The 27,653-nt window shown below is 40.7% G+C and overlaps 1 protein-coding gene across 2 annotated transcripts; it reads right to left on the bottom strand.

The window, feature by feature from the left end:
* Positions 1-63: 63 nt before the first annotated feature.
* On the bottom strand, positions 64-27,623 carry LOC111672115 (phosphatidylinositol-binding clathrin assembly protein-like). 2 transcript variants are annotated; one of them, XM_023429414.2, is made up of 19 exons: positions 26,636-27,623; positions 18,390-18,532; positions 16,530-16,605; positions 15,974-16,076; positions 15,208-15,301; positions 15,007-15,118; positions 14,370-14,476; positions 12,963-13,004; positions 11,043-11,128; positions 10,627-10,729; positions 9,945-10,078; positions 9,562-9,659; positions 9,178-9,291; positions 9,027-9,057; positions 8,741-8,882; positions 7,277-7,300; positions 6,817-6,873; positions 6,541-6,660; positions 64-4,738 (listed from the first exon to the last, which is right to left on the bottom strand). In XM_023429414.2, the coding sequence occupies exons 1-19, from the start codon at positions 26,763-26,765 to the stop codon at positions 4,724-4,726; spliced, it is 1,731 nt and encodes a 576-aa protein (XP_023285182.1). In that variant the 5' UTR covers positions 26,766-27,623; the 3' UTR covers positions 64-4,723. The 2 variants fall into 2 exon arrangements, with proteins under 2 accessions (XP_023285182.1, XP_023285183.1); XM_023429415.2 differs by lacking the exon at positions 12,963-13,004.
* Between the last annotated feature and the right edge of the window lie 30 nt (positions 27,624-27,653).

Genomic DNA, 27,653 nt, shown 5'->3' on the forward strand with positions numbered 1-27,653 from the left:
AATTACTGTTATCATTCATTTTAACGTGTTTGTGGAGGAGGCATCAAATAACTCTATTAGAGCTCAGCATCAGATGACGTTTTATTCCATTTTCTTCCAAAAACATCAACCTATGCTTTTCAAATAAAAACCAATAATTTGATAACAATCCAAACCTGTTGATAATTCAATCACTTTGATATACAAAAAAAGAAAATGAGAAGAAATTGAGGGTATGGAACCTCACTCCCTGCTAACAAGACTTTTGCATGGACACTGCTGAGTTTCATGGCCTCAACAACAATGAACAGTTTACAGATGCACACTAGAGTAATGAATGAGTGTGGTGAATACATTATACACAATGAGAGTATACTGAGGTAATGTGATGAGTAGACCTACAGTATGTATGTAAATGTTCAAAGGGTGGAGCATGAAACTGCATAGACATCATTCACAGATCACTGGCCTAACAGCATGAAAATGCAGTTTCTGCTCTGCTAACATGTATATCTGGTTTCCAGCTGCCAGATTAGTCCATGAAGTAGCTTCAGTGATGAATACAAAGGTCTATTTTGTGAGGATCCCTGTTGAATATTTGCAGACACTTGAGTCAGGAGATGATGATGTCTTGGGAGTCTTCCATTATGGAAAATACAAGACTACAAATAACCCATTATTGTAAGTACCTCTTGACTTATGTTCACCTCCTGTGTCATTCTTTTTTGTCAAGTTAAGAGTACAGCACACACAATGCTTTGTGTACAAAGTATTGTGTGCGCTGACTATTTGCGTATATACTGGGGCAGAGATTTTTTGCCTTTTATTGGACTTTTTTGCAGAGTCAAGGAAAACTGAATATTAGAGATAAATAACTTTCTAGTAAGCGCATCTATTGAAGCAGGTCTTCTCAAACTGCCAATGCTAAATCCCAGATTAAATACTATAATTATTAGTTTGCCTTTAAGTGATTATGCTGTGTCTCTTACATTGATTTAGCAGGGTAGAGGAAAAGTAAGGATAGGTATATTCTTGATAATTAAACTATGGCTACAAAAAAATATAGTGTGCAGAGACATGACTGACAGATGGAAATGTTGCCCATCTGCACTCAAACAGTAGGGTTGAAAACAATGTAGCTGATTTCAAAACCCCCTGTTCAGGTTTTAACACATTCTGGCCTGGTTTTCTGAAATCGTCTCAAAATAAAGTTGAAGCTTCTATTGAATCCAAGCCTGGTTTCGGGAAACCAGTCTGTGCTTTAAAGAATGACTGGGAACTAATAAATCCATTTGATTGCAACAGACAGGACAAGACTTAGCAAACACATTAAAAACACCACACAATGTGGACCAGACCAAACACATATTACAGTACTTTGACTTTCAATCACTATCTCCCATGATGCTGCTGGCGTAGTATGAAAAAGGAGCGAGCATTCAAACACACGTATTGAAAATAGCAACGCTTTAATAAAGAGCGATTTTACAAGACTGCAATGTCTAGCTAGCTAGGTGATAACTGGCATTGACATCCATGGTGTTTTACAAAGATGCAGTTATGGTAACTGGGTTTGAAGTTTGATGGGTTACTTGCAAGTTGCATTTCTGCATGCGAGGCAGCCTTCAAACAGTTACAGACCCTTCATTGTAAAACAGTTGATTATGAATGTCAATGAACGTTCATGTCAAGAGGTAAGTAAAAAATCTCATGGAGAAATTTCCTTAACATTTTCCAAACACACCGGTAAGTGAGAGTTCACACAATGGTCATGCTTTTACCGGGCACACAAGCCAATAAAAAGACGACACTTAATCATGCAAAAAAAGACAGTTTTTTTGTCTCTAAAAATAAAAGAACAAAAAAATCCTTTTGAGTTCTGATATCATCCATCCATTATGACCTTGAATAAGAAGAAGCTGCGCTTTGATGATGACTTTGGTGCAAAAAAATGTTCCTGTTTCGAAGAGGACAGACCCTGTCCTGTCCACTTCCTTGATGAAGACACTCTTGGTATAGACCAGTTGTGATAGTTTACCCTTGACACCCCCCCCACCCCCAAACCCAAACCCCTTCCTCCTCGAGATGGACACAAACATCACAAACATCAACCCCACCCACCCCCACCCAACCCTGGATGAAGACACCTTCAAAATACAACCATTCAAACACAGATACAGCAATAAATTGTCCCACGTACAGTAACGTCATCCAATGGGGCTTCAATCACTTTACAGAGAGAGCACGTCTAAAAACACATGAACGGCATTACCTATATACAGAGGACACAGTAACAGTCAGAGGTTGGCCCAGGATGGATCGAGCTGCGTCGTGGGAATGAAGTGCACAATGAAAAGAGCATTCAGCTGACGGAGAAAGACAAACCACTGGAACGAGGAATAATGGGGGAGAATGAAACAACAATTTTCCAAAGGAGATATCCAAATGTCAGCTGGCATCTTATTTAGAAACCTCAGAGAATATCTGTCTGCTTGGTGACAATTTCTAACACAGAAGTCTCTCTCCGCTGGTAGTAGAGTCATAGCTGCAGGTACAGAGGGAGATTGGTTTTTCACAAAGCCAGCAGTTAACAGTTCCAGGGTGGATTGTAACGATGCACCACCGTACAGTTGCAATTCTCTTGACGATTTTGTTAGAAATCACCACCCTGCACAGCTCAAGCTGTCTGGAGAGCTTCGCCTATGATTCACTTTGAGGTTCCAGGTCCGATGACTTGGGGCTTTTTTGCGTTTTTCAGCAGATGAGTGATCCTAGAGCCACCTTAAATTGATGTTGCGTTGTACAGACTGACACACAGTCACAATAACACTCACTGCTAAGTTAGTACACGCTACCAGCTCGCTAGAGACCTTTCATCTCTTACCGAGGAACATGACCCTGTTTATCTCTATGGGAAGGCATGTGCACACAAACACACGTACAGTACATGTACATAGAACAGACACAATCAATAGAAAACGACTTCATCCCCAATCGATTATTGCCCCTTTCAACTGTACATCCCAGCAATGGTTTTAGGTTTTTGTGCAGCAGAGCATTGTCCCCTCTTCGAAGGTTTGTGCTATATATATATATATATTTTTATATATATATATCGTCTGTCTGTGGGTCTAACTTGACCTTGGATCTGCGAGGAAAGCCACATTAACATTTTACGTCTCATTAAAGCCTGCCCGCCTCTAGCTGTCTGAATTAATCTATATGTCGTCACTGCAGGCGTTATTAGGGTCGTGATCGACAGACATTACCCTCAGTTGCTTTCCGACAGTCTGGTCCTCATTGGACTCCTGACTGACCTTTAGCTATCCTGTCCACAAATGTTAACACTACATTAACAAACCTATCACTGTGTTAGCAATGTCTTTTATTCCTCCAAGTGGAGGTGAGACATCTGCTGCGGTAATTACCCTTATCCAGGACTTCATAAGAGACTAAATTTGGACAGGACGAATGCTCAGGACAGGGAGGACATCATACACTTGGGAGCTAGACCATTTCTGATTGGCAAGACTGAGAATCGCCTCCGTAATATCCAGTCACGTCTCTATCTGGCTCTCAGTGCATTTTTCACTACTTTTAGAGCAGTACGGGTATAAAAGAACAAGTTAAATAGAAAAAAACCCAAAAGAAAACGTAATTCTGTACAGAAACCTGATGTGGACACACAAGAGGTACAACACCACAGCAGGAAACAGCTTCTAAACAGGCTACAGATGGGTGGAAAAGACGGTAACAGGGTTGCATGATATTGCACAGCTGTAGAGGAGGAAAAAAGAACAAAAATACAGTGTGTACAGCACATCCCCAAGTAGCAAAGTTAGTGTAAGAGGTTTGTTTACATCCAAATGCAATGCCTGGGTGTGGCTCAGTGCTTTCATCAGTTAGTTCCAGTGCAGTAACACATTGGTACCTGGCAACACTAATGACATCAGATACCAAAAGAAACATACAGTACATACCCTACACAGCTACGTCCATCCACACACACACACAAACACACACACACAAGCGTGCCCGCTAATTATCGTTCCACGTCGGATTCTTGATGTGAAGTTGGCAATTCAGAACAAATGGAGCTCATAAAAAGACTCAAACGGTAATGTTGATGCAGCACGCTGCCAATCTGAACAAGATGCTAAAATCACCTACACAGACATACACCCTTGGCAAAGTTCACATTGAGTAAAGTGCCAGCAAACGATCCAATCAGAGAAAGAGACGTGCGTCCTCCCGAGTTTGATTCAGTTGTGGGATGAAGAGGGAAGTGGGTAAGTTTTTATACAGGAAATTATCTGGATGAGGAGGTCAGGAAGTGGCGATAGAGCTTTTGCACTTCCATAGAGCTGTCAGTCTTTCTAGTGTCATCACAGGTCGTATTCGCCATCTGAATTGGCAAATCAAACAGAGGATGAGTGGGACTGATGCGGAGCCTCTGGCGCCCCAGCATTATAGATTCAAAGACAGAGAGATCAGTAGCCACATGGGGAGAGGAGAGGAGATTAGAGGGTCAGTCGACACAGAAACAGACATCAGCATTTCATCCTTTATCCGTCCTCTGGTCCTCTCTCCTTCTTCCTCTCCCCTCCCTTTTCCTCTCTGTCCTCGTCTTTCTTCTTCCTGCACTGGATTTGGTTCTGGATTTGTTTTCTTGGAATCTTTCTCTCCATCTCTTTCCTCTTGCCTTTTCTCTCTCAGCTTTGCTGCCATGGTTACAACATCATCCCTACATGAAGTGCATCTGCAGAGGACGGGGTGAGAATGGAGAGTAATTTAGTTCAACAAAACACCTCATCAAGTGATCAGGCATCTATTGACAAGCATATTACCTGCCGCAGTGCCAAGAAAACAGCTTCTCAGGGGCGTGAGTGCTAAGTAAGCAATTATATTACTCTGTTATGTTTTGAATAATTGGTCAAAATCCACTTGTTTACTCTACTGAGAGTCTTGCGGCTGCATCAGCTGGTGATTACTCAGAGGGAAAAACGCTTTTTTTTCACACTTGCTGGTCAATTTTAAAATTATCTGGCATGATTCATGCTGCTTCGACAGGGGTCCACAGCTTGAGCGCTTTTTACCAATCATTACAAATAGCTATATATGAATATATCAATTGTTCCAGAGGACTTGCAGACATGAAGTATAGATGTAATATTAGTGTTAAAGGAAAATTCCACAATTTGTTGTTGTTGTGCTCTTTTTTTTTTTATACCAATTTAGGATATGCAATACATCCCAGCCATTTTCAGATTGAATAAATTAATTTAGTCTTATTTGCTCTTATTGTTCTGCACCTTGTCTATTTCTGCTTTAGCTGGAAATTTCCTACATTTCCCAGAAGTGTTCAGCAGCCCAGAGATAACTAGGTATAACACTACATCTTCCATTTGAGCTACACATTCCAAAACATAAAAGCAAGCGCAGCCCAATATTCAGTCAAATTTCAGTTTCAGTTGTTTCTCGCTTTTTATTGTCTACTAAGCATGGCTCGATTTACTGAAAGCCAAACTGATTTCCTGAGAGGAGATAGGCAAGAACCTCATGTTTATGTGGGTGTTAAACAGAAAGCTTCAGGTCGAACATAGGGGTTTCTGTCATAACATAACACACGGCTCCTTTGTAAGTTAATATTTTAAAGTTTTTTCTGCTGCTGTTTTTTTTGCCTTGGAGCAGGTGGTGGTGATTGTTGCTTGACAAGAGCTTCAGCCATCGTCGTCTTTATAATACAACAGGTTATAATATGTCCTCTGAGCAGCGCTACGTCTTTGTGGCAGATTAGAGGTTACAGTGACTCGCTATCGGAAAGTGGCGAGACGGGCCGGGGATAGCTGGTTAGCGTGCTAACGTCAGTAGAAGAAAGGACGTGATAGAGACAAGAGTCAACACTGATGTGGCTTTCCACCGCTGGAGACAGCTCTTGGTGAGTAAAGGAATGTTTGATGTTGAACTCACAATGTTTCTTTCAGACTGCTAAGTAACAGTTGTTAATGCTTACGCTGGCTATGTAGCACTAGCAAAACTTAAAAATAGCTCCTTCAAAAAATATGTTGTTTCCTTTTCTTTCTTTTTTTTTTTACTTTCTTGCAGAGAATTATATTTGGAGATTGATACCACTCTTATGTCTGTACACTGAATATAAAGATACAGCCAGCAAGCAGTTAGATTATTTTAGCATAAAGACTGGAAAAAAGCTAGTCTGGCTCAATCTGAAGGAAACAAAATCCACCTGCTTGCACCTCTAAAGCTCACTAACTAACATTTTACATCTCATTTGTTTAATCCGTACAAAAACCTTATGGTTTATTATTCAGATACTAGCGTGGTATTGCTATTCTTACCTAACTCATGGCAAGAGAGCAAATTAAGCATTTCCTGAAAATGTCAAACTGTTCCTTTAAGCTACATACTACAGAATTGAGTCAAGTTTCAAAATGGGCCCATAATAATAGCACTAAAACTACTGCTTTAACTACATGGCATATAAACTAATGTGTGTGTGTGTGTGTGTGTGTGTGTGTGTGTGTGTGTGTGTGTGTGTGTTACCTGTGTCCCCGGGATGGGTCCAAAGGGATTGGTAGGTCTCAGGACAGGCTGGTTGTACATGACAGGCTGTGGGGGCATCATGGGAACGCCCCCCATCTGATGACTCATCTGAGGAGGGAGCTGGTGAGACGACAGGTCAGTGCAGGTGAGGAGCAAGAAGGAGGTGGGGAATAAACAGGATAATGTGGATTTAGATTTAGACCAGTGCCGGCAGCATATTAATGAAAGATTTGTGAATGTATGACTGAGATTAGTCTAGAAGCTGTTGTCCTTTACCATTCCATACACAGGCACTTGGGGTGTCGTCATAGGAAAAGCCACTGGTGCTGGAGCCTGTGCAGAAAAACACAAACGATCACCTTCTAGCCAATACAGTATTTACCTAAAAATCAGTTACATACATAATCCTGATACTGTCAGCCACATGTCTAACCTGTCAAAGATATCCCTCAAATAAAGACAGAAATATTTTTACTTTCTCAAACATTTGCATTTGTTTGCATCCACCAAGACACCTAATCCTAAGTAACAAAGAGAGTTGCAACATTTAATAACGATGAGTTGAGGTAGTGGATTTGCATCCTGTAATAACCGCTTGGGATGAAACAACAATCCCAAGGCAGCACAACAAGCAAAAGAGTTCATTTTGTGTTAATAAAAGCAAAGCAAAGGAACAGGATGAAATCAGGTGCAAAAAGAGGAGAGAGGGGGAGGTGAAGTGAAAAGAAGTACTTACATAGCCAGTATAGATCATCCCGTTCTGTGGAGGGTTACAGAAAAGAAGAAAGACTAGTTTTTAACATGTCTGCATACAACAATAAAAACCATGCCTGTGCCTATTCTCCAAATGGGTAGAGAAGATAAACCAGACCTTTGTCCATTTCTCATGGTCCACTCACTTCTACTTTCTATTCAAGTCGTGCCACCGGCTTTCCGAGCCATTTGCTCAATAAATGAGCGGTTTGAGTTGAGAGGTCAATCAGTTGAAAATTAAAAGATGAAACCAGATTGAATAGAAGAGACGTGTAGATAATTAGAGCGGAGCACTAAAGGACAGAGTCTCATTTGGGAGCTCCTTCAAAAGCCCTAGCTGCAGCACAAAGATACATTAGGCCATATATACAGTCCAAAAGTCTGAAAGTCTGAAAGTGGTCTCACACTGTGTAGGTGTATATGATGATTTTCAATCCAGAGTGAGATATATCCTTTTGAGAAATTGACTTCACTGACAAAATGATGGATTGCACCGCATACAATTATTTTTCAAAAGATTTCTGTGAGTAAGTGCTTCACTGACAAAAACACCAATTTACAGACTTGCTTCTCTATAATATAGACAGTTAAATGTTTGGTTGATTTTGTTTTGAAGTTTCTATTTTGTTACTGCCAGAAATCTCACTGTGCTGCTAGTGTGTTCGCATTTTTATTTCATAAGATTTGTGTAGCTTACATGGAATGAAATTCACTACATAAGGTGATTCATTTTCTCGTAACAGAGCTAAAACAATTAATCAATTAGAAAATGAGTTATTGACTGTTTTCATTATCAAATAATCATTTAAAGAATTTTTCAAGCAAAAAAAAAGCTTTTCTCACTTTATATACAAAGTGATTAATTCGTTAATTGAAAAAAATAACTGTCAGGTGAATCAGTAAAAGTAAGTTGCAGCCAAACATGACAAGGCAAGGGAAGGAAAATCCGTTTAAATGGTGTGCAGGTGGCATATGAGGCGGCGGGTATAACAGAGGAAGGTAGTGCTAAACTTTAATTCCATCTTTCATAGCTTTTACTAGTTTGCAGAGACACTACAGTAGCTTTTTCCATCTGGATTCCACTGCAACAAACCGTGTGAAATATGTGCTTGTTTACACCGCTCATAGTACACACGGTTCTTTTATAGCTGCACACAGCCATCAGTTCCAGTCGACATAAGTGGCATGTGCTCTTTTGTGTGCTGGACTGAAATGGTGAAGTCAAGCCCAGTAGGCATAAATCAGCACTGCACTGGTCAGGTTTTGGAGGAAACCCAATGACAATAATGTCACTTGTCCCACTCATGACTAACAGGAGAATGAGGAAACTGCCAATCAAGTCTGTATATGCTCATGTTTAATCAGCCAACGTGATTCAAAACACCAGAGAGGAGATGACATCCCCTACACACCCGTCATGACCACATGAATGTAGCTTTTGATTTACCATCTGAGGGACGGGCATGGGTGCAGGTGCCATGGGATGGGTGGTGTGAGTCCAGTTGGTGCTGGTGCACATGGCCTTTGACTGCCAGCCACTTCCTCCTGTTGGCTTTTTCTCTACCAGCTGACTCCACTGGAGCTCCGGCCTGATGCACACGGACACACACACACGCACACACATAAACATAGAGCATTTACAGGTACACAGATGATGCAAAATGGAAATCATGATCATATGACAAAACTGGATAGACAGCAGTTTTTTGCTGAACTCAGGAAAAGCCACTCACTTTTTAGCTGGCGTCCCCCCAAACTGCAAGTCTGAGAGAAGAGGAAAAAAGACAATAACAAACAAAACATCAACTGAAAGGAAGCAGGAATAACAGGACAGAAAAATGGAGGTGATGGCTGAATATTTGGACAGAGATGCTGTGTACTCACTACCAACGAGGTTGGCTAATGAAGAGTCCAAATCATTGGGCAGCATTTTCCCAGAGTGCAACGGGGCTCCTGGGCTGTGAATTTGAGTGGGCGGGGCTGGCTTCAGCAGGTCACCTGACATCCGAAGGTTACCATGGTAACATGACAGGAGAAAAGAGGGGAAATGAGTCAAGAGCATGAAGCAACTAGGCGTTACTGTCACAGCTTATCCAGCCCTGAGCAGAGTGTGTGTGTGTGTGTGTGTGTGTGTGTGTGTGTGTGTGTGTGTGTGTGTGTGTGTGTGTGTGTGACTGCGTGAGTGGGCATTTATTTGCACGCTTCGTTGTGCGTTTGCATGATTATATGTGTGTGTGTTTGTTTGTTTGGTTGTGTATGCGGTCCTACCTCCCCAGGCATTGTTATTGTTGGGCACAGTGTGTGTGGTCTGGATGGGGGTGAAGTTTGGCTGCAGGGTGAACAGCTCACTGGTCAGGTTTGGCACACTACAGGAAGGAAAGGGGAGAGGAGAGCACAGTTGTGTTTCTCATTTCATTTTTATGCAACCAGAAAAGTCCATTTAAAAAAAAAAAATGCTATTTACTGTGACAGATAAAAAGCAAGAAGTCTCTTGTTGAAGAACTGGGATAAAGGGATAAAATGAAACAACGAAACTGAAAGCTACTGTTCGCAGACAAATCAGGAAACAAGAAAAGAGTCTTTCTACAATGTAAAAAAGCCTTTCCCTCATAGCATTTTTCTGTTTACACTGCATGGGACTACGGACTCACTGGTTGTTGACGGGTACGATGGGTGAGTTGGAGAAGAGATCTGCTGCCCCTCCGCTGCTGTTGGCACTGCCCACTGACTGGGTGCTGGGTGAAACATTGGGCGTCTGAATGTCTATCGCCTTGTGACCGTCCTCCTGCGTGGAAAACATCAACAGAAAATGATTGAGCTTGTTGAAGAATGTTAAACTCCTCTGGAAAAACAAAAAGAGGATGTCAAATATCTCTCATATTAAGTAGTGCAGCTGTTATAACTATTTCCATTCCCCGTGTCCTCGTTATTTGAATGAAAAATACACTGCAGAAGGTGTTTTAGACTTCAGTTCATTTCTATTCTCTGTGCAGCTGTGTATGCTGTGGGCCAGCAGCCAGGTACAGACAATGTATTTCACTGTACAGCAGGATTAATGCTCTTGTTCATTCAACTTCAACAACGGTGTGGGGGACAAAAAGAAAAAGACTTGAGGGTACAGTTGTGTGTACACAGCTCACACAATTTCAGTGTGTTTCCTCACATACAAGCAGATGATTTGCAAAAAAGGTATCTGCACTGGGAATAATCACAATGTGGTTTCATTCAGTACAGTATTGTTTATATGTGGTATTAGCTCTCTACGCCTCTCTACATTATGTGTGTGTGGGTGTTTTTTTTAAAATGTCTAAAAATGTCTCGCAAATGTCTCGCCTTGTGTTGCTGCAGTCTGTTGTCGTCTGACTTGTCGTCCATACGGCTGAGAGAGATCCCAGTGCTGGAGAGAGTGGACACTGCACTGGACAAGGTGCTGGATCTGAGGGTGAGACACACACACACAAACACACACACGTCAGGAGATCACTCAAGTCAGTAGGATTCACCCTATGGGGAACATGAATGTTTGTGGCGATCCATCTCAGTGTCGGCCTGTCTGTCCACTGCTTTGCTTCACACTTTAATATATTAACAAATATGAGATGCCATGAAATTTTGGGCAGGCTTCAGATGATGAAGTCTAATGACTTTGGTGATGCCCTGATTTAACTTCCAGACTGCACTATATAATATTAATATTAATATTATATAGTGCAGCAGATCTGAGGAGCTTCTTTCTAATCTGATCATACCTGCTGGCTGTGGAGAGGTCCTTCAGCTTCCTTCCCTCCAAAGAGGCTAGATGCTGCTCCAGAGCCTCAAGGAGAGAGCTGGGGGCCTGAGGTCGGAGGGGGGGGTAAAGGGGTGGGAAGGTGAGGGGGTAATATTAGAACCACAGCCAAGCAGTCAAAGTGGGACACACTGTTTTCTCTCACTCCCCCTCTCGTCACACCCCTCATTTGATCTCACACACTTGGATACGCGCACACACAAAGCAGCAGCGAAATTAAGACATCACTTTCAGATTCGTCTTCTATTCTACGACAGCTCTGTGTACTTTTTTTTTTTTTTTTTGCATTTGGTTTCATCAGGTTTGGTTGACCAGCATGCACACATCAGCCCCGGATCATGCAAGCGAGTCCACAGCGGGACTGACAGGTCAGGGCAGATTAGAGCATCATCACTGCAGGGCTCCAGAGGAGAAACACGACAACAAACACATCTCTGAACCATCTAACGAGCCCATGCAGACGCCAGCAGTGCACAAACGCTCTCATAACACACACGCATACACATAAAGAAAATCACAATCCAAAAATTAAAGAGTTAACCCGTGGATTCCACTTTAGGTTAAAAGTCTGATTAACGTTGCTTTCATTTGATTTTATTTGATTAAGTAGCAACTAAACAAAGGAGCTGAGAACCATATTTTTTTTAATCCCACTGGAAGCCAAGGAGATTAACTCAGTGAAATGTAAACGTCTGGTGAAAAACCAGGTATACACATTGAGCAGCTGGCCGGCACTCTTTACTGGAAAACAAAAAGGATGGATGGGTTCATTTTGACAACATGTGATACCACGGTTTTCACCCAGAGCCTCACATTTCAGCGCCAGAGAACACAATGCAAACACAACAAGCAAAGAAAAGATTTCTCATATACTTATTTTAAGGGGGAAAGAGAGTAAAATGCGAATTCTGGATATCCTTCTTCAGAGAAATCTAGAATATGCTAAAAGTTTAAAAGTAAAACAGACACATATCTAGAGCTCAGTATAGGCATGGGTCACTATGTTGTTGAATAAGGGCATATAAGGTCTTCATAAGCACTACAAACATGACATTCATTTTAAAAAAGGCAGCCCTTCTCTCTTTTTTGTTACATGATTGGTGATATTGTAAACATCCAATTATGTTTCCACTAAAAAAAAGGATACGTTCCATTTGAGGCCTTTAGCATGATATGCAGTACTTATGATGGCATTATGTACACCTATCCAAGTCATATTTGCAGAAACCTACTTAATAGAAACCATTCGCTGCTCTCCCCACAGCTAATGCAAAGGGACATAATCTTTTCAGGAGAATGATTTGAACACTGCTTATGAGGGCAAAAAACCTATTCCATGAAGCTGTGCTGACTTATTTGTATGATAAGCCTTTGAGTGAAGAGACAAGCCTTGATATTTACACTGGGGAAAAATTCAGACAGATACTAAGCCCCAGTCTTGGACATTTAAAATAGAAATATGCAAAAAAAAAAAAAGAGGTTAAAAAAACTTTAGTCAGCTGCAGAAATGCTGTTTTCAAAATCTTAAAATCTTACCTCAGAGTAAAATTTGTTCTGCAAAGATTCAGATAGGAGAAAAAAAATGAAATCCCTGCACTAATGCATTATGGGGAAAAAAATGCTTCAAGGCTATTTGCAGGTCTTCATTTATTGTTTCCTCTCTATTCTAGACTCTGTTCAGACAGAAAAGGAGAAAAAGCGAAGGAGTTGAGGAGAGTGAAGAAGAGAGGAGGAGGACGGGGCAGCTGCAGTGTGGGCAGGTCTGTAGGGTGAGTAGGGAACGGGAGCGTTTAGAATGAAGCATTATGGGATTGACTTGACGGATTTATATACTGGTTGACTGACTGGTTGATTGACTGATTGAGATGAGATGTAGACTGACCTGTGTGAGATCGGGGCTGTCGCCCTGATCTATCCCAACTCGCTGTGTCACAAAAAAGGAGGGAGGGGTAGGGGAGGGAGGAGGGAGGCAAAATAAAAATAAACCCAATGTAATAATAAAACAAGGAGTAAACCAAAAAACCCAACAGACCACAGAGTAAAAAAAGGGAAGAGGCGTGTGAAGGAGAAAGAAGAGGAGGAAGAGGAGGAAGAGGAGGAGGGAGAAAGAAGAATCAAACCCAAGCATTCATTACTTCATGCAGTGGCTGGAAAGGAAAACAAATAAAAGACAACAGAGGAGGAGGGGAGGAGGGCACATGCACACGCATACAAACACCTATATATACAGTATATGTACACGCACACACACTTATAAGTACACGCACACGCGCACACTGATATCTGGAGACTGGTTTGAAATGAATGCTGAGCACACCGACTGACTGTACAGGCAGGGCAGAGAGGGCAGACAACAGGTCACATGACTGTGCGAGGTAAGAAACATCCAAAAGGAAGACACTCAACTAATGTTGACTTTGAACAGAAAGAGAAGGGAGGGACACAGATGACACACAAACAGACAAACACACATTTTGTTAGACAGGTAAAATGAATGGGTCCTTAAAGTCAACGTTAGTCTGTAGTTTTTTTTTTTTTTTTTTCTTTTCTTTGGATCGAGATCCCCAAACCTTCTTCCAAATGGGAAACGAAACCAAGCAGTGAGAAAGCCTTTGAAGATGGCGCACGGGATAATGCTACGCAGTGGATAAAACTGTTGATATTCACTGTGAAGCCTAGCAAGGACTGCAACTGTTAATTGGATAACAGCCATAATAAAGAAAGAAAACCATACTCTTTAAGAAAAGGGAGGGAATAAAAATAAGAGGAAGAGGAGACAGAGATAGAGATAGAAGAGCTTGCTTGGGCATGCAGTGCAGGCATGTGAACAGGCAGCACACGAGGGGTCCCTCAACTGGAAGCTCTACATGAGTGGCTCTCTGATTGGCTGAAACTCAGCCATTAATCACTGTCTCGGAGTAACCCCCTCCCCAGGTCAGGGTAAGAGAAGGACAGAAACAGGAGAAAATCTAGATGCAAAAAAAGACTTGGAAGATTAGGCAGAAGAAGCCCCCCGGACGCTGATCTACGGTCAGTTTTAGCTTGGAAAATATCGACCGTAAATCAGATCCGAAAGGTAACAGACGTCTGGAGCAACTCTCAACAGGTTAGAGTGGAGTTTAAATTAGATAATTAAAAAAGGATATTTATATATTCACATAGAAAACAAGTTTAGAGGAAGAGGCTGTTGAGTTTTGCTCCAGACAGATATATTCCCGCCCTCTCCAGGGGTGTTTAACTCTGTTTCCTCCTCCTGAGGATGAGGACCAGCAGGACGAACAGACATTACCTCTGCCACTTTGAGAAACTCAGACAGTTTGGTCATCCTGTTGAGGAAGGTCTTGTAGATCTCCAAAGCTTCTTTGCACTGGTTCTTCTTCATGTCAAAGTATTTCTCTGTGTATCAGAAGACCACAATCAGTGTAAGAGCGTCACTATTTATTCACCAAAAAAGAAAAAGAGGGAAATGTTCACTTTATCTTGATGATTGGCGACAAATACTTTATAAATATTTAATTTAACACACTGAGATGCTACATGCTAATGTTAAAAAGTGAATACAATTTTTAAAAAAAAAGCTAAAAAAAACTGTTATTGATTTATCCTGATATGCCTGGAGATCCAGTGATGAAATAAATTCTACATAGACTCCCAGTCACTATATAAATCGAGTAAATTAAGTAATTAATCATTTAATGAACTTCATAGCAAAGAGTCTGATGGTCTGTTCCTCCTCGCTGGCTTAATAATTAATGGGAGGAAAGAAGGTGATCTTTATAGTCTTTAATTGAACTTTGAGAGATAGTAGCAGGAAAAATTGATTTCCCCCTAAAGAAGGATTGAGTGGAGTCACAGTCTTGTGATCTCGACATCAGGGGGACATTACGCCATAAATACATCCCTGACCTCATTAGAGATGAGCCTACCCAGCATGTTGATGACCCCTTCATTATAGGCAGCAAACAACCGTATGGAGTCTTTAAAGAGCAACATGAAAGCTGTGTTGATCACTCCATTGGTCAGCTCGTTGGAGTTAGGCTGGGGGAGGGACAGACAGTGGGAAAACGCTGTGTGAGATCAGATCGAGATACAGGTTTTCAGAATCCAGTATCAGTCACATGTTTTACCTGGAAATCCAGCAGTGCATCCAGCTGGTTCTGAATGATAGGCAGAGTCTTAATCAGCTTCTCCGTGTTCATGGTGCGCATCACACCCTCAGCCCTGGCAACACACAAGAACACATGCGCACAAACACAAATGCGACACACACACACGCACAGGACTTTAAAACAAGCCTTTAAACCCAAAAGGGTGAAGTAATAATACAGAAATAAACACATCTTTAAGAAACTATGTAACTTTTGAAATTAATGACAACACATTCTTCTTCCTGCTAATTAAAATGGGGAATTTATAACCATTGCACAGGGGTTTGTAGGTGGTTACTGTTTCACTTCACTTACTTCATGACTCTTTTCTATTTGTGCTAATGTAACATTACCTATTACCATTTTTTTGTTTTTACCTTTATCCCATAACCGCCACTTGTGGCCAAAGTTACACAGGCTCACTTTAAGGAAAAATACTGAATCTATTTGTTACATAGTAGTATCAAATCACATCACATCAAATCAAGTTTATTTATAAAGCACATTGACTAACATGCTGTAAAATAAAATACAAAGAAAACACAAGACATAAAGAGATAATGTTTGTGATGTCTTAACTATCCCATACAAGTAGTAGTAGTAGAGCCTGAAAATATAAATACAATTGGTCCAACTATTATCATCCTTTTTGGTTAATTACCCATAATTCCCCAATGTATACATGACATGTATGTCAGTAGTGTGTGTGTGTGTGTGTGTGTGTGTGTGTGTGTGTGTTTGTTACCCTCTCTTCATCTTGGTGAAGTCCACCGCTGCTAGTCTGTAAGACATGGCTTTTTCATTCAGGTAGCGGCTGTAGCGTCTGATGAAAGTTGACATGTTATACCCTGGAGGAAGGAGGGGGGCAGAGAGGGGGCGCTGCAGTTAGTAACTGATCACTTTGTCCTATTTTCAAATCAGGTTAAGAACCCATAATCCTTTTCATATGAAGTGTACTAACTTCTTTATGAGCAATCTGCTTTTCTCAATGTGTCAAACAGGCCCTGGCACCACATTACTTCGAGATTTATTTATTTATTCATGTTCACTTTTGAAAACGTTTAATTACAAAGTCACTGAGCATGTTTTGTTTTTTTTTCATTTTCAGCAGCTTGTTGTAACAAATAAAGAGCGTATTTGTCTGTAGCCCTGCAATTCTGGTCTCTGGCTTTCCCCTTGAAATAGGCTCTGAAATTGGCTTATTGATAGTGTTACAGAGCCGGGGAGAGTGCGACATAAAGTCATTTTGTTGGACGTACAGCACTGCTGAGTTTACAAACAGCCAAATGGCATTAAATCACCTTGTAGTGCAGCCTTATCTAGAAAGTTGTTGAGGTTGAAGAGTGTGTTTCTGGAGGCAAGGTACTGCATCAATCTCTGACAGAAAAAAAAGAGAGAACAGAAAGGGTTAGTGTCTTATCTGCTACTGCTCCCCGACAATATCAAGTCATGTCCACGCTGACACACTGGCAGTGTATATGCCATGCCAAGTGAAGAGTTCATTTGAAGCTTTACAAGTCTTTCACAGAAGCTTGTTGACTGAAAGTAATGAAATGGACACTGGAAAACTGGGCTTGACGCCGATTGCGTAAGTAGAGTTACAGCTAATCACATGATTCACAACAACCTGACGTTTGCAGAAAATCAAATGCCCAATACTGATAATGCAGCATCTTGAAGAATGGAAGTTCTGCTTGTACATTTTACAATAACAATCCTTCACTGAAACCATCCATCTTTGCCCTGATCTGTCAGTGTTCATCTGCAACATTATTTTTGTTTGGTTTCCTAGTTGGAATATCAAGTGCTGACTTTCCAGGTGAGTTTTGGTTCATCCTGCCCCGGTATTAAAAAGAAATTCTAACCAGTAAAGTTACAATATGCCCCTCCTATCATGTTCTTTCTTTAACTGATATCCCATTCGCATAGAGTAATCAATAATCCCATTCCAGTGTCCTGTTTTGTAAGGAAATACATCACATTAAGGACATAAAGTCATGGTCACGTCATGGTGCTTTAAACCACATATTTTTTCAGATCAGGTTGAAAATGCCAAAGCCAGTTTAGGCATCCCAGACAAATGTTCAAAACACCATGTCACAACTTGTGTCACTAAAAGCTTTGTTGCTTTTACACACTTTGAGTGGGTCGTCATGCCCGCTGTAATTGCCGCCACAGCCTCTCTTTCTAGTCCGAGACGCTCATCATTTAACATGTTTGATGTTTTTGGTTGTTGCTCTCGTGGTGCGAACAGTGGAGAGAGGCAATTTGCCACACTGGCCATTGAAATGTCAGCGGGGATACTTCATCAGTCCATGTTGGACACATGGAAGATACGGCTTCAAAGAAAACTCGCTGCAAGAGTTGGAGAGAAATTGCCGCAACCTGGTGAGCGAAATGTCAGTGTCTGGATAGGTCGATGACCCGTGCGTCGGCTTCTCTCTCTCATGTTTGTGTGTGTGGAGACATAGTTGTGCAGAGCATTGAATTGTCCAGGAAATGTCTTTGTTTCATCCACTCATTGACCCCATTTTAAAGTGTTTTAATGGTAGTTTGTCATCTAGTGTAGGGATGCAGTAACAACAAGTAACAACAGCTAATTCATTATTGATCCATCCGCCTATCGTTTTCACCACAAATAGACAAATTGTTCATTTTATGAAATAATGAATGCATAATAAAATAAATAAAAGAATTCCCATCACAAGGGAAGATATTCAATTTACAGTGATGTAAACAGAGAAGAAAGCAGCAAATCTTCAAAGTGAGTAGTAAATAAAGTACATTTTTGGCATTTTATTGTTGATAAATAACTTGAATAATTAATAAATGGTCTAAAATGTTGTTGATAAGATTTCTATCCAAACGATTGAATAGTTAACTGATAAACTATTATTTTGCAGTCTAACACTGTTACCACTAACTAAACAAAGCTATCTAGGAACAGATCTTATACCTGTTCACCTTAAAACTCTAAATGTGAAGGTAAGTACTTGTTGCCTAATAATTGTGTACGACTATCCAAAAAAATAATTGTTCTCTTGTTGTTTTGATCACAGTAAAACAAGCCTGCTATGTCCAAACGATAAACTATTTTAAACTATTACTATTTTCTCATTTTGTCCTTTCTGGGCTTCCATACATCGGTGCGTTCAGCTCACCTCGTTGCCGTACATCATGAGGTGGTGTGTGGTGATGAGCGCTTTGAAAACCACTATCCAGCTGTTGCTGGCTGTGCGCTCCAGCAGTGTGTCTGCCAGGTGGGGGATGCTGACGTTCATCTCATTGGTGCAGTGGATCAGGTCTGCAGGATAGAAAAAAAACAAAAAACAGTATGAATGAATCTGAAAAAAGAAGTAAATAAATAAATAAATGATTAGTAAAACAAGAATCATAGATAAAGGTGTTTGGCCAAGTTAGAGATCATTTGTTAAATTGCAGGTTTTACCACTGTGTCCACAAACTCCTGTTCATGTACATTGAGTCACTGTGAATAAAAGCAACAGCCACGTGCCAAAACCATCATTTATAACCTTAGCGAGCTCATGAAGTCATATTGACTGGTGCATTATTTTTGACTCACTCAATATCAGCACACAAATCAATGAACAAATGACAGATGAATTAGAACCAGGGCTACTATATCAAAAAATCCATTCACTGGCTGTAATCCAGCAGCTCTACCTACCTACTCCACCAAAATGTCAACAAAACATCCAATCAGAAGAAAGTTACATTACAAGGTCAATTCTAATCCAGCACAATCAGCACAAGAGATGCATCATTTTTAAAAGAAAGCATCAAATGAATAAACTGATTATGAATAATGAATCTGAATTTTCCTCCAGAGCATCTTTGTGAGCGGTGATGGACTAAATCTGACTTGACCCCAACATTTACCCTCTCAGACTCACACCCAGAGTGTAAATTGCCTGTTCAAAGCAAATGTGCAAATGTGAAACACATTTTAAAAGAGAAATAGCTCAGTGATCTGCTGTGTGTCGGATCCAGAGGTCCGACAAATGGCAGGCGGAGTATGTGTTTTTAAAATGAAAAAACTAACATGCAAACAGGATAGTTTCTTTTAAAGGCAGAGAAATAAGTCTCCACTTTTATATTTACAACAATATATCCCCAAAATAGTGAATTACAGATGACAGGTGATTCAGAATTCAGAATTCAGAATTCAGCAGTAAATGTACAACTGGGACATATTGTAGGAACAATGCCCTAAATTCCTTAAGGATTTTGGCTAAAGATCAAAATGTAAAGTATGTTCAGCATCTGTTTAATCTCAAAGGTTTACTGACTCTAGCTAGTAAAAGAACCAAGCTTTAAATAGCACAAATATGCTCCTTCTTATGTGCCCTGTTGCTATATATTGTATACTGCATATTCTGCAAATCAATAAATGAGAAATTATTCCGGCTGTGATTCAAGAAGTGAAGTTACAGAAAGTTATTTTCCTGGATAAACCAATTACAGTTATCTCAATATTTTTGCTCAGTAGTATTGGCAAAACTGAGATAGGAATAGGATTACAGGTAATATTGGTGCAAACCACATGTCATTTAGTGAAGGAACATTAAAACATAGTGAGAAAATAACAAATGTCAAAGTTGATAAAGTCAGATGAAAAAAAAAATCAAGATGGGAGGAAATTTTAGTTGAATTTGCCAACAGATGGTCAAGAAAAGCACACCACCAACAAAGGCAATATACAATGCAATACTGTAATGATACAAGTAAAGGAACTAAAATAAAAAGGCAGTGATGCAGCCAGTGAAACCTCGGGGGAGTGAGTGGAAGTGAACTTGTATTCAAAGACAGACAGAGAAAGAAGCTGTGGGCAGAGTTACTGAGAGAAAACTTCTTTCTGAGGCAAATCCTCAGTCTGTTTCTTTCACAGGATCAGAGGTTATCAGGGTTTATTTGAAAGCTGTGTGATGTTTTCTGCGCCCATTGAAACGCTGGATACCACAGAGTCCCGGCTGATACCACAGTTACATGCTTAATGAATGTCAAAGGCACCCAAAGCACCAGCAATTCACTGCAGCTAATGTTTCAATCCTGCTCATCTTTTCTCCGTGTTATTTTTGAGCATGAAAGCGACACGGCCGGTAATAACTGCAACAATATTGATTATACTCTTTATCGACTCGCGCAGCTTTGAATGCCATGAATTATCACTGCAGTCAGACTGTCAGAGTCTCACTCTACAGCATTAATGTCATGACATTTGGTCCCTTGATTTAAGGCCAAATATTAGTCAAGGGTCTGAGTACATCCAATATCTGAAAGTGGAAACGTGTAGAAAACAATGAACAAAATGATTCCCAAACACATTTTGAAAAAATATCCATGTAAAGCAACACTAACATCAAAATTGATATTTACATCACTATAAAGCATATTTACACCTGACTGTACACAAAAGTAGCCACAAACCCAGAATCACCACTTCATATATTTCTATTTTTATTCTGAATTTGTGTTTTTGAAAGTCCCGTCTCATAATTAAATCTCCGGGCATAAATATAGCAATCGCGTGTCGTAATGGTGGCGTTCAGTCATGCTTTCACATCGTTAATGGTTTGTTTGTGTGTTTGTTTCCTTCAGGCTCAATAATTAATGGTACCACATTGATTCAAACTAATTAATGCTTCTTGTCAAAAGTGAACACACATAAATGCACTCGTAAAGTGGACATGCCACACACTTTTTCACCATGCTAGCAACATGGCGCTGCAGATGACAGTGCTGGTCCGTGGCATTGGGCTTGACTGAAATATCTCATAAACTACTGGATGGATTGCCGTGAAATTAAGACAGACATTCATGGTCTCCAGAGGATGGATCCTAAAGACTTTCGTGATCCTTAAACTGTTGCCCTGGTGGCACCAGAGGTTAAAATTTATGTGGTTTTGGTTGTTTTTACAGAGAACCGTGGAATGTTTCAGGGAAGTTAATTGAGAGCTAACTTGCTGGGTAAATTGGCTAGTCTCACGTCAGCTGCAATATTTTATTTATTGTCTCTTCAGATGCTCACCAACGAGAAATACTGTTTATCTTGGTGGAGATACTGATACTGATATGACTACTATAAAAGTACTAAAGGACGACGACAAAAGGGTATGCTAGCATGCTGACATTAGCATGAAGTACCACTTTGTGTATGCTCAAGGGGCGGTTAGCAAAGCTTGTTTAAAGTGGCTATTATCATATTTATAAAGCGACTCTTTCAATATCAGCATGCAGCTGTTTTCATCAGAAAAAGCTCCTAAAACCCACTGTACGTACTCACTGTACATAACCTGCCTATCACCACACGGCAGACAGACAGAGTTAGCGACTAGCTGGTGAACATATTGGAACTTTTAGCTGCTAAAGATCCAGATGTTTCCCTCAGGAGTTGGTTGAGACCAAAAACAGAGCTAAAAGAGAGTGTAAATTGAACTTATATTCATCAGGTGGCCAGAAACATGACTCCAAATGAATGATAATGTTGTTGTGTTACTGCTGGATGTTTGTTAAGCTGCTGTTTGATATGTCAGTGTTGGCAAAAAACATCAGTTATTTCAGGTTTAAATTTATTGTTTACTTTTAGCTGAATAATTGCAAAGCACATATGTCTATTATATGCTTGCACCTAAATAATAGAGCCCACCTCTATATATTCCTCTGTGTGATAATACATCATCCAGAATGTATTCTTTGACATGTGATGGTGTAGATAGCTAGAGGGATGTAATGAAGTATTGACTGCATGATTGCCAACTGGGATTATTGATAAACTGCAGTCCAACATCAATAACACAATTACAACTAAGCTTTAGGATATGAGTTTGAAAACATTTATACAAAGGATAATATGACAACATGGTGTCTTCAAATTAAATTCAAGACATTTGTAATGCTAGTTAGGATAAAAAATACAAGATGAGTGTTTTAAAGTATGTGTGTCTGGAGGGAGTTCTCCTCATAAAGAGACTAACTGTAAAATGTAATACATTTTTTGTTCAAGACCTTGGCTTTATGCAAAGTGAGTCATTTTCAGGACCTGAAACAGAACTGCAAGACTACGCGATTATACCGACACATACAGTAGATGTGGGAGTAAATGTGTAGGGGTTTTCATTGATTCTCATTCATTTTGTTATTTTCTGTCACGTCAGACCAAATGTGAGTCATTTCAACTTCTTTTCAATGTCGTCTTTTACTTTATGGGAAAGTATGTGAAATGTGTGTGTGTGAAAGGACATAAATGTGGCTTCTGAGGAGCAAAAAGCTTGTGATTACCGTCAACACATTTTGTTGTTGCTTTTGCATACATTTATGGTACAACGCAATTATAGCCATGACTCGCAACCAAAGTAATCATGTGCTGAATAACACAACAGACTGTGCTTTCAGGGCAGAAGGTCATTTTTAGGCGTGCTTACTATTCTATATCTGATAAATTTCTATTGCCACTCTCTACTATCTCAGCCATGCAGAATATTGCCTGGTGAAAGTGAAATCCCATTACTCTGTGTGTCATGCTCGTCATTTGCTATAGGTAGTATATAATTAACATTGGTCGTTTATGTCACCAACCGGTCTGTCAAGGTCATGACACTATAGGGGGGAAAAAAAGAGACCTGGGTTTGCTCACTCTGAATGACTAGCATTGCATTTGATTTATCATGTGTTGTATTTGGAGAAATGGCACAGCTATTCATCTTTTCTTTCCACTGTGCCTCGCAAGGATGGATCAATAACAAGCTGAGTGTATTTTAAAGGTACTTGAAATGTTGTCTGTATTTATCAGAGGTCTCAGATTAAGTAAACCAATCTAGAATCACTGCCCAGGTGCATTTTGGCGTCCTTTCTTTCTTTCTGATCTGAACAGAAAACTTGGATTAGTTCTGAGGGATGTGATTTTAAATCCCACTGATGGGCAACTTTGCCAGTAACCTCTGTTTGTTTATCTTTGTTTGTTTAATCCTATAGAGCCGGTGTGAAACCACAATCTGTTACAGCAGTAAGAAAATCTCATTCAAAACCATCTGGACATTTGACAGTTAACTAACAATCCAGCGCTGGAACAAAGGCTTTTCACAACAGTATGTGATGTGGCTCGCTTTAATCTAATATAACTGATTATTTAACATTTCTATCAGAAATATTACAGCTAAAATTTTTGAAAACTGACTTTATACTGTAAGTGGTAGTAAATCTTCATGGGAGTTGTAGTTTTTTCTGACTTACGATGCCGTGACGTCACGTTCAGTGTAGCCTCTGATCCAATCGCGTCTGTAACCCAATGCAATCGCTCATTCAGCGTTTCATTGATATAGTCTTTCTGAAAAAATGAAGTATATTCCTGCGGTTTATTTTCCATATTCTAAGACAAATCAGCATCCATTACAGCAGCTGCTATCAGACATTGAAACCATTGTGAACAAAAACAGAAAAAACTACAGCTCCCATGAAAATTTACATCGGCATGCAATTTTTTTTTTATCTGTATTAATTAAGCATCTAATCTCTGCTTTCTAAAAAACCTCCAGACCGCTTGCTCTTCTGTCCTCCTATGTCTGAGCTAACCGCGACCCCCATGACTCACTAATGGACTCTTTTTTCTGTCAAGCCTGGGCCTTATGGGTCATACTGTTCATTAAATGTTGCTCAAACCAGACAGATGAAATAAACAACGATGGTAGATAATTTTTTTAGGAAATGGCCATCTTTATCTAAATATATGAAGTGAGCCACACCACACTTGTGGGTTTTTGAATAAGGTCTTCTTGCTTCTGTAACAGAACCTAGAAGTTCTGGTTTCACTTTATTCTGCCACTGATTTTGTTCCACTCACTGGCACAGTTCCTGCTGAGGGTTTTTACGCACTCTTCATTCACTCAGAATACAGAACAAGTGTTTGTCACTTTTTATGAGCCTATTTTATGACCGTATTTAAAGCTGAACAAGAAAAGACCCAAATCCGACGGTGGGTGCGCTGCACGAAGAGAGCGTGGTTCACACATATCTGAACTCTCAGACTTGACATTGACCCACAGTCTTGTACAGCTGACTCATCTGGAGCTCCTGAGAGCTGTAGACATCATTTGCTTTTTCTTTGCATTCTTGCATTCTTTATTCCCTTCCCCACCAAGGTCCTCCCAGACAGTTGTGGGATTAGTGCCACTGTCCTCCTGATTACAAACAAACTTCCTTCCTGCGCCCTTCCCCAACCTTAAGTGCAGCCTCTACTCTCAATAAATGCCAGGGAGAGAACTGGATGTTATATCATGTCCTGGGTAGAGAGGAGAGGCCCTCTTAACAGGAAATAGAAAGTGTGTTATTGTGGAAGCTAGCTGTGTCTGTTAGAACAGCTGCATCTGAATGGCTCAAGTACAAAACACTCATTCAACTAAAAAAATCAATTCAAGCTTCCAGGGGGTGAATTGAGCCAAGCCTACAGTTTCTGCTCTGGCATGGAGCTTTTTATTCCACAAATGACCAGAATAAGAGTCGGATCAGAACAAAAAAAATGCCTCATGTAACCACTTCGACCAGAATAAATGGACACATTCTGAGAGAGATGTCATTGTCCTTGAGAGCGGAGGTATAAAATGTTTTACAGATTACATTTTATCATGTAAATGCTCAGAATTTCTGCTCTCATCCTTGAGTTGAGAGACATTGATTCATAGATTCTGAGAGGCTCTGACTCACGACAGGTGAGAGAGGTGGACGACCTTCTACCATTTAATAACTGCAGTAATATGTTCTTATAAAACTGCGGCTTCGGTAGTAAGCACAGGAATAAACCAATATCTTGATGCACTATATCTGATTAATATTATCTGCCTTTAGCTATACTTTAGTTGAAATCATCAATTGGCTTGGTTTTCTTCAGAGATGAAGTCAATAGTCATACTTCCACCTGTACCAGGGGTTTCCAGACTGCCCCTCTTGAGGATGGATCAACAACCAAAATGTAAAACATGAGTCTCACAAATGGCCACAGCAGTAACATCACTGAAATCCTGAATAATTAGCCTTTGGTGGTGGTCACCATCAAGATAAGGAGATTTGTGTGAAATCAAAGCAGCAGTAATTATCCAGTGTTGCAATTCAAGAGTCATTAAATGGCTCCCCCCCCCCTTCGTAAATGCACATATGAACTTGCTTCTGGACCTTTTAAACACCCCCCCACTGGGTGTTTTCTGCTTTAGTGGCCCTTTTTATTTGTTGTTGTTGTTTTAGTCAAGGAAAGTGATACAGGCCTGATTTAGATGTATTGTGTTGAAGCGCCCAGTGGCACATCTTGTGAGGGAGCCCAGAATTCCCAGTGTCACCTCTGCCGTGGACATAACTGACTAATCCACTGCCAAACTTGCCGGCTGACTGGCTGGGTGTGTAGCTGGATGACTGACTCTCAGGCTGTTTGGCGACCTGCCTCGTTGTTCCTCTCTCTCTCTCTCTCTCTCACTGATTTATCCACGTTTTCTCTTGATTAGCCATCTTGCTATGTGCCCGTCTGTCTGTGTGTCTGTCTGTCTGGACTGACTGCCTGCTAGTCTGACTGGCAGCACCATTGATTACCCGTGCTCTCTATTGATCATGTCAAGTAATTATAGTAAGCCAGAAAAGCCACCTAACCTAATAATCACTGGCAAAAATCTGCATGTGAGAAATCTTCTTATGTTCATAATTGCTTCAGGTAATTAGCAGAATGTAGAGATAAAGAATCTGTACTGACACCAAAAAAAACAAAAAACAGCCTCATTGTAACACCCACCAGCAGAGCTACAGTACACACTGTATACTGTGTGACTCCCTGCCTTCAGCACCTCAGGACTGACAGCACTAACACATTCATTAATGATAATATTGCAGCAGAGGACATGACAGTGAACTTGAACGTGAGATTCTGCAAATGAAGAAAAAATGTTAGTGATGCTGCAGGAATAACGCACATTCATTTGGCTATGAAGTGTCTCCAGAGGATAATAGTGCTGCTGCTGCTGATAGTGGCGTTAATAATGAATAGGCCTGTACACTGTAAAGCGGATGGTTGCAATATGATTAGCCTATACCAGAGTGGCCTATTTCCCCTGAATGACATGCACAGATAGTGCCTGGCTGTTTGCCCCTCGCCATATATTAACATTTACTGCTCGCTTTAATGGCCAGATACATTGTAGTGTATGCTTTGCGGCGTAAATCAAATTTTATTCTAAGGGAATGTAATGGTGCCTAATTAAAGAGGATGCAAACCAGATGAGAGAGGGAGAGAGAGAGGGGGGAGCATAATAGATGCTGTTTATAAAAGCTATCCTTTGTGAGGAAAGATGCTGGTAGCTTGATGCATGCATGCAGGCTATCTATACCGTATGCAGTGATGGTATGCTTAACCTACAGTCAAGGTGTTTCTTCTTGGGTCCGCTGACTTCATGCGTCGTGGCCTTGCAGACGGCTTTGCTGATGGCAGACCCGGTCATGCTGTGCTGCGCGGCGGCGATCCGGTCCGTCAAAGACTGTCCCGACATGTTACGGAGGAGGTGGTGGTGGTGGTGGTGGTGGTAGTGGCGGAGGTGGCGGATGAGGAGGCAGGCGGAGTGATGGTCGAGTCCGGGTGGGGGGAAACGGGGAGGACGATCAAAATGTCTTTAGCGGCAGGGAGGAGGGTAGTGCCCTCTGCGAGGATCGGCCGTCTGAGGAGGAGGAGGAGGAGGACGAGGAGGAGGACAGCAGCGTACACCGACGAGGATCCGGTGGGAGAATTCATGCGGCGGCCAAATAAAACATAAGACGGTCACATCCAGGGAACCATTTAATATTCAGTCGAAGGCATCAGGATGGTCCAGCTGCAGAAATGATTTATCAACCTATATATATATATATATATATATATTTATATATATATATAAAAGCTGGGGAAAAAAATCAATGTATAATTAGCGCGGCCTGCATCAAAAAGCAGCTCAGTAAAATAATATAAGACAATGTACAGTGAGCTGCTATGTATCCCTGAAATAGCCGCTGACAACGCTGAGATGCCGGCGGGATGCGCCTTTACGAGAGCTGAATCCGAAATAATCGAAAGACTACCGGTGATTAGTATCAAATCTATGCGGCATCCCCTATGACCGAAGACTCATTTTTCAAAGACGATATAAAACAGCATTGTCCTTTCCCCCCTTTTTTTTTTTTTCTCCTCTTCTTCACCCGGTTTCTTCTCTGAATCTATGCAGAGCTCCGACCGCAAACACCTCTTTTGATCCACACAGCACCCCGCGCTGGTTGCATCTAACCTCAGCCGCTTTTATTTTATATCGCCTGTCTTTTTTAATCTTCTCACAAAAGGGTGTATTTCTGTGTTCAGGTTGCCGATAGGCCAATTCCGATTTTTTTCCCCCCTGTCAGTCAAACTTGTG

The sequence above is a fragment of the Seriola lalandi genome, unplaced genomic scaffold (assembly GCF_002814215.2).
Source record: "Seriola lalandi dorsalis isolate HSWRI2012SDOR001 ecotype SW California unplaced genomic scaffold, Sedor1 jcf7180002054893, whole genome shotgun sequence".
Classification (NCBI taxonomy): domain Eukaryota; kingdom Metazoa; phylum Chordata; class Actinopteri; order Carangiformes; family Carangidae; genus Seriola; species Seriola lalandi.

Excerpts from the sequence above, each read along its gene's own strand:
- LOC111672115 (XM_023429414.2), bottom strand. The coding sequence starts at position 26,765 with ATGTCGGGACAGTCTTTGACGGACCGGATCGCCGCCGCGCAGCACAGC. Across the intron at positions 16,077-16,529 it reads AGATAAGGCTGCACTACAAG|GGTATAACATGTCAACTTTC; the intron begins GTGATTTAATGC and ends TCCTTCCTCCAG. Across the intron at positions 10,079-10,626 it reads ACAGACTGCAGCAACACAAG|GAGGACGGTCACAAGGCGAT; the intron begins GCGAGACATTTG and ends TTTTCCACGCAG.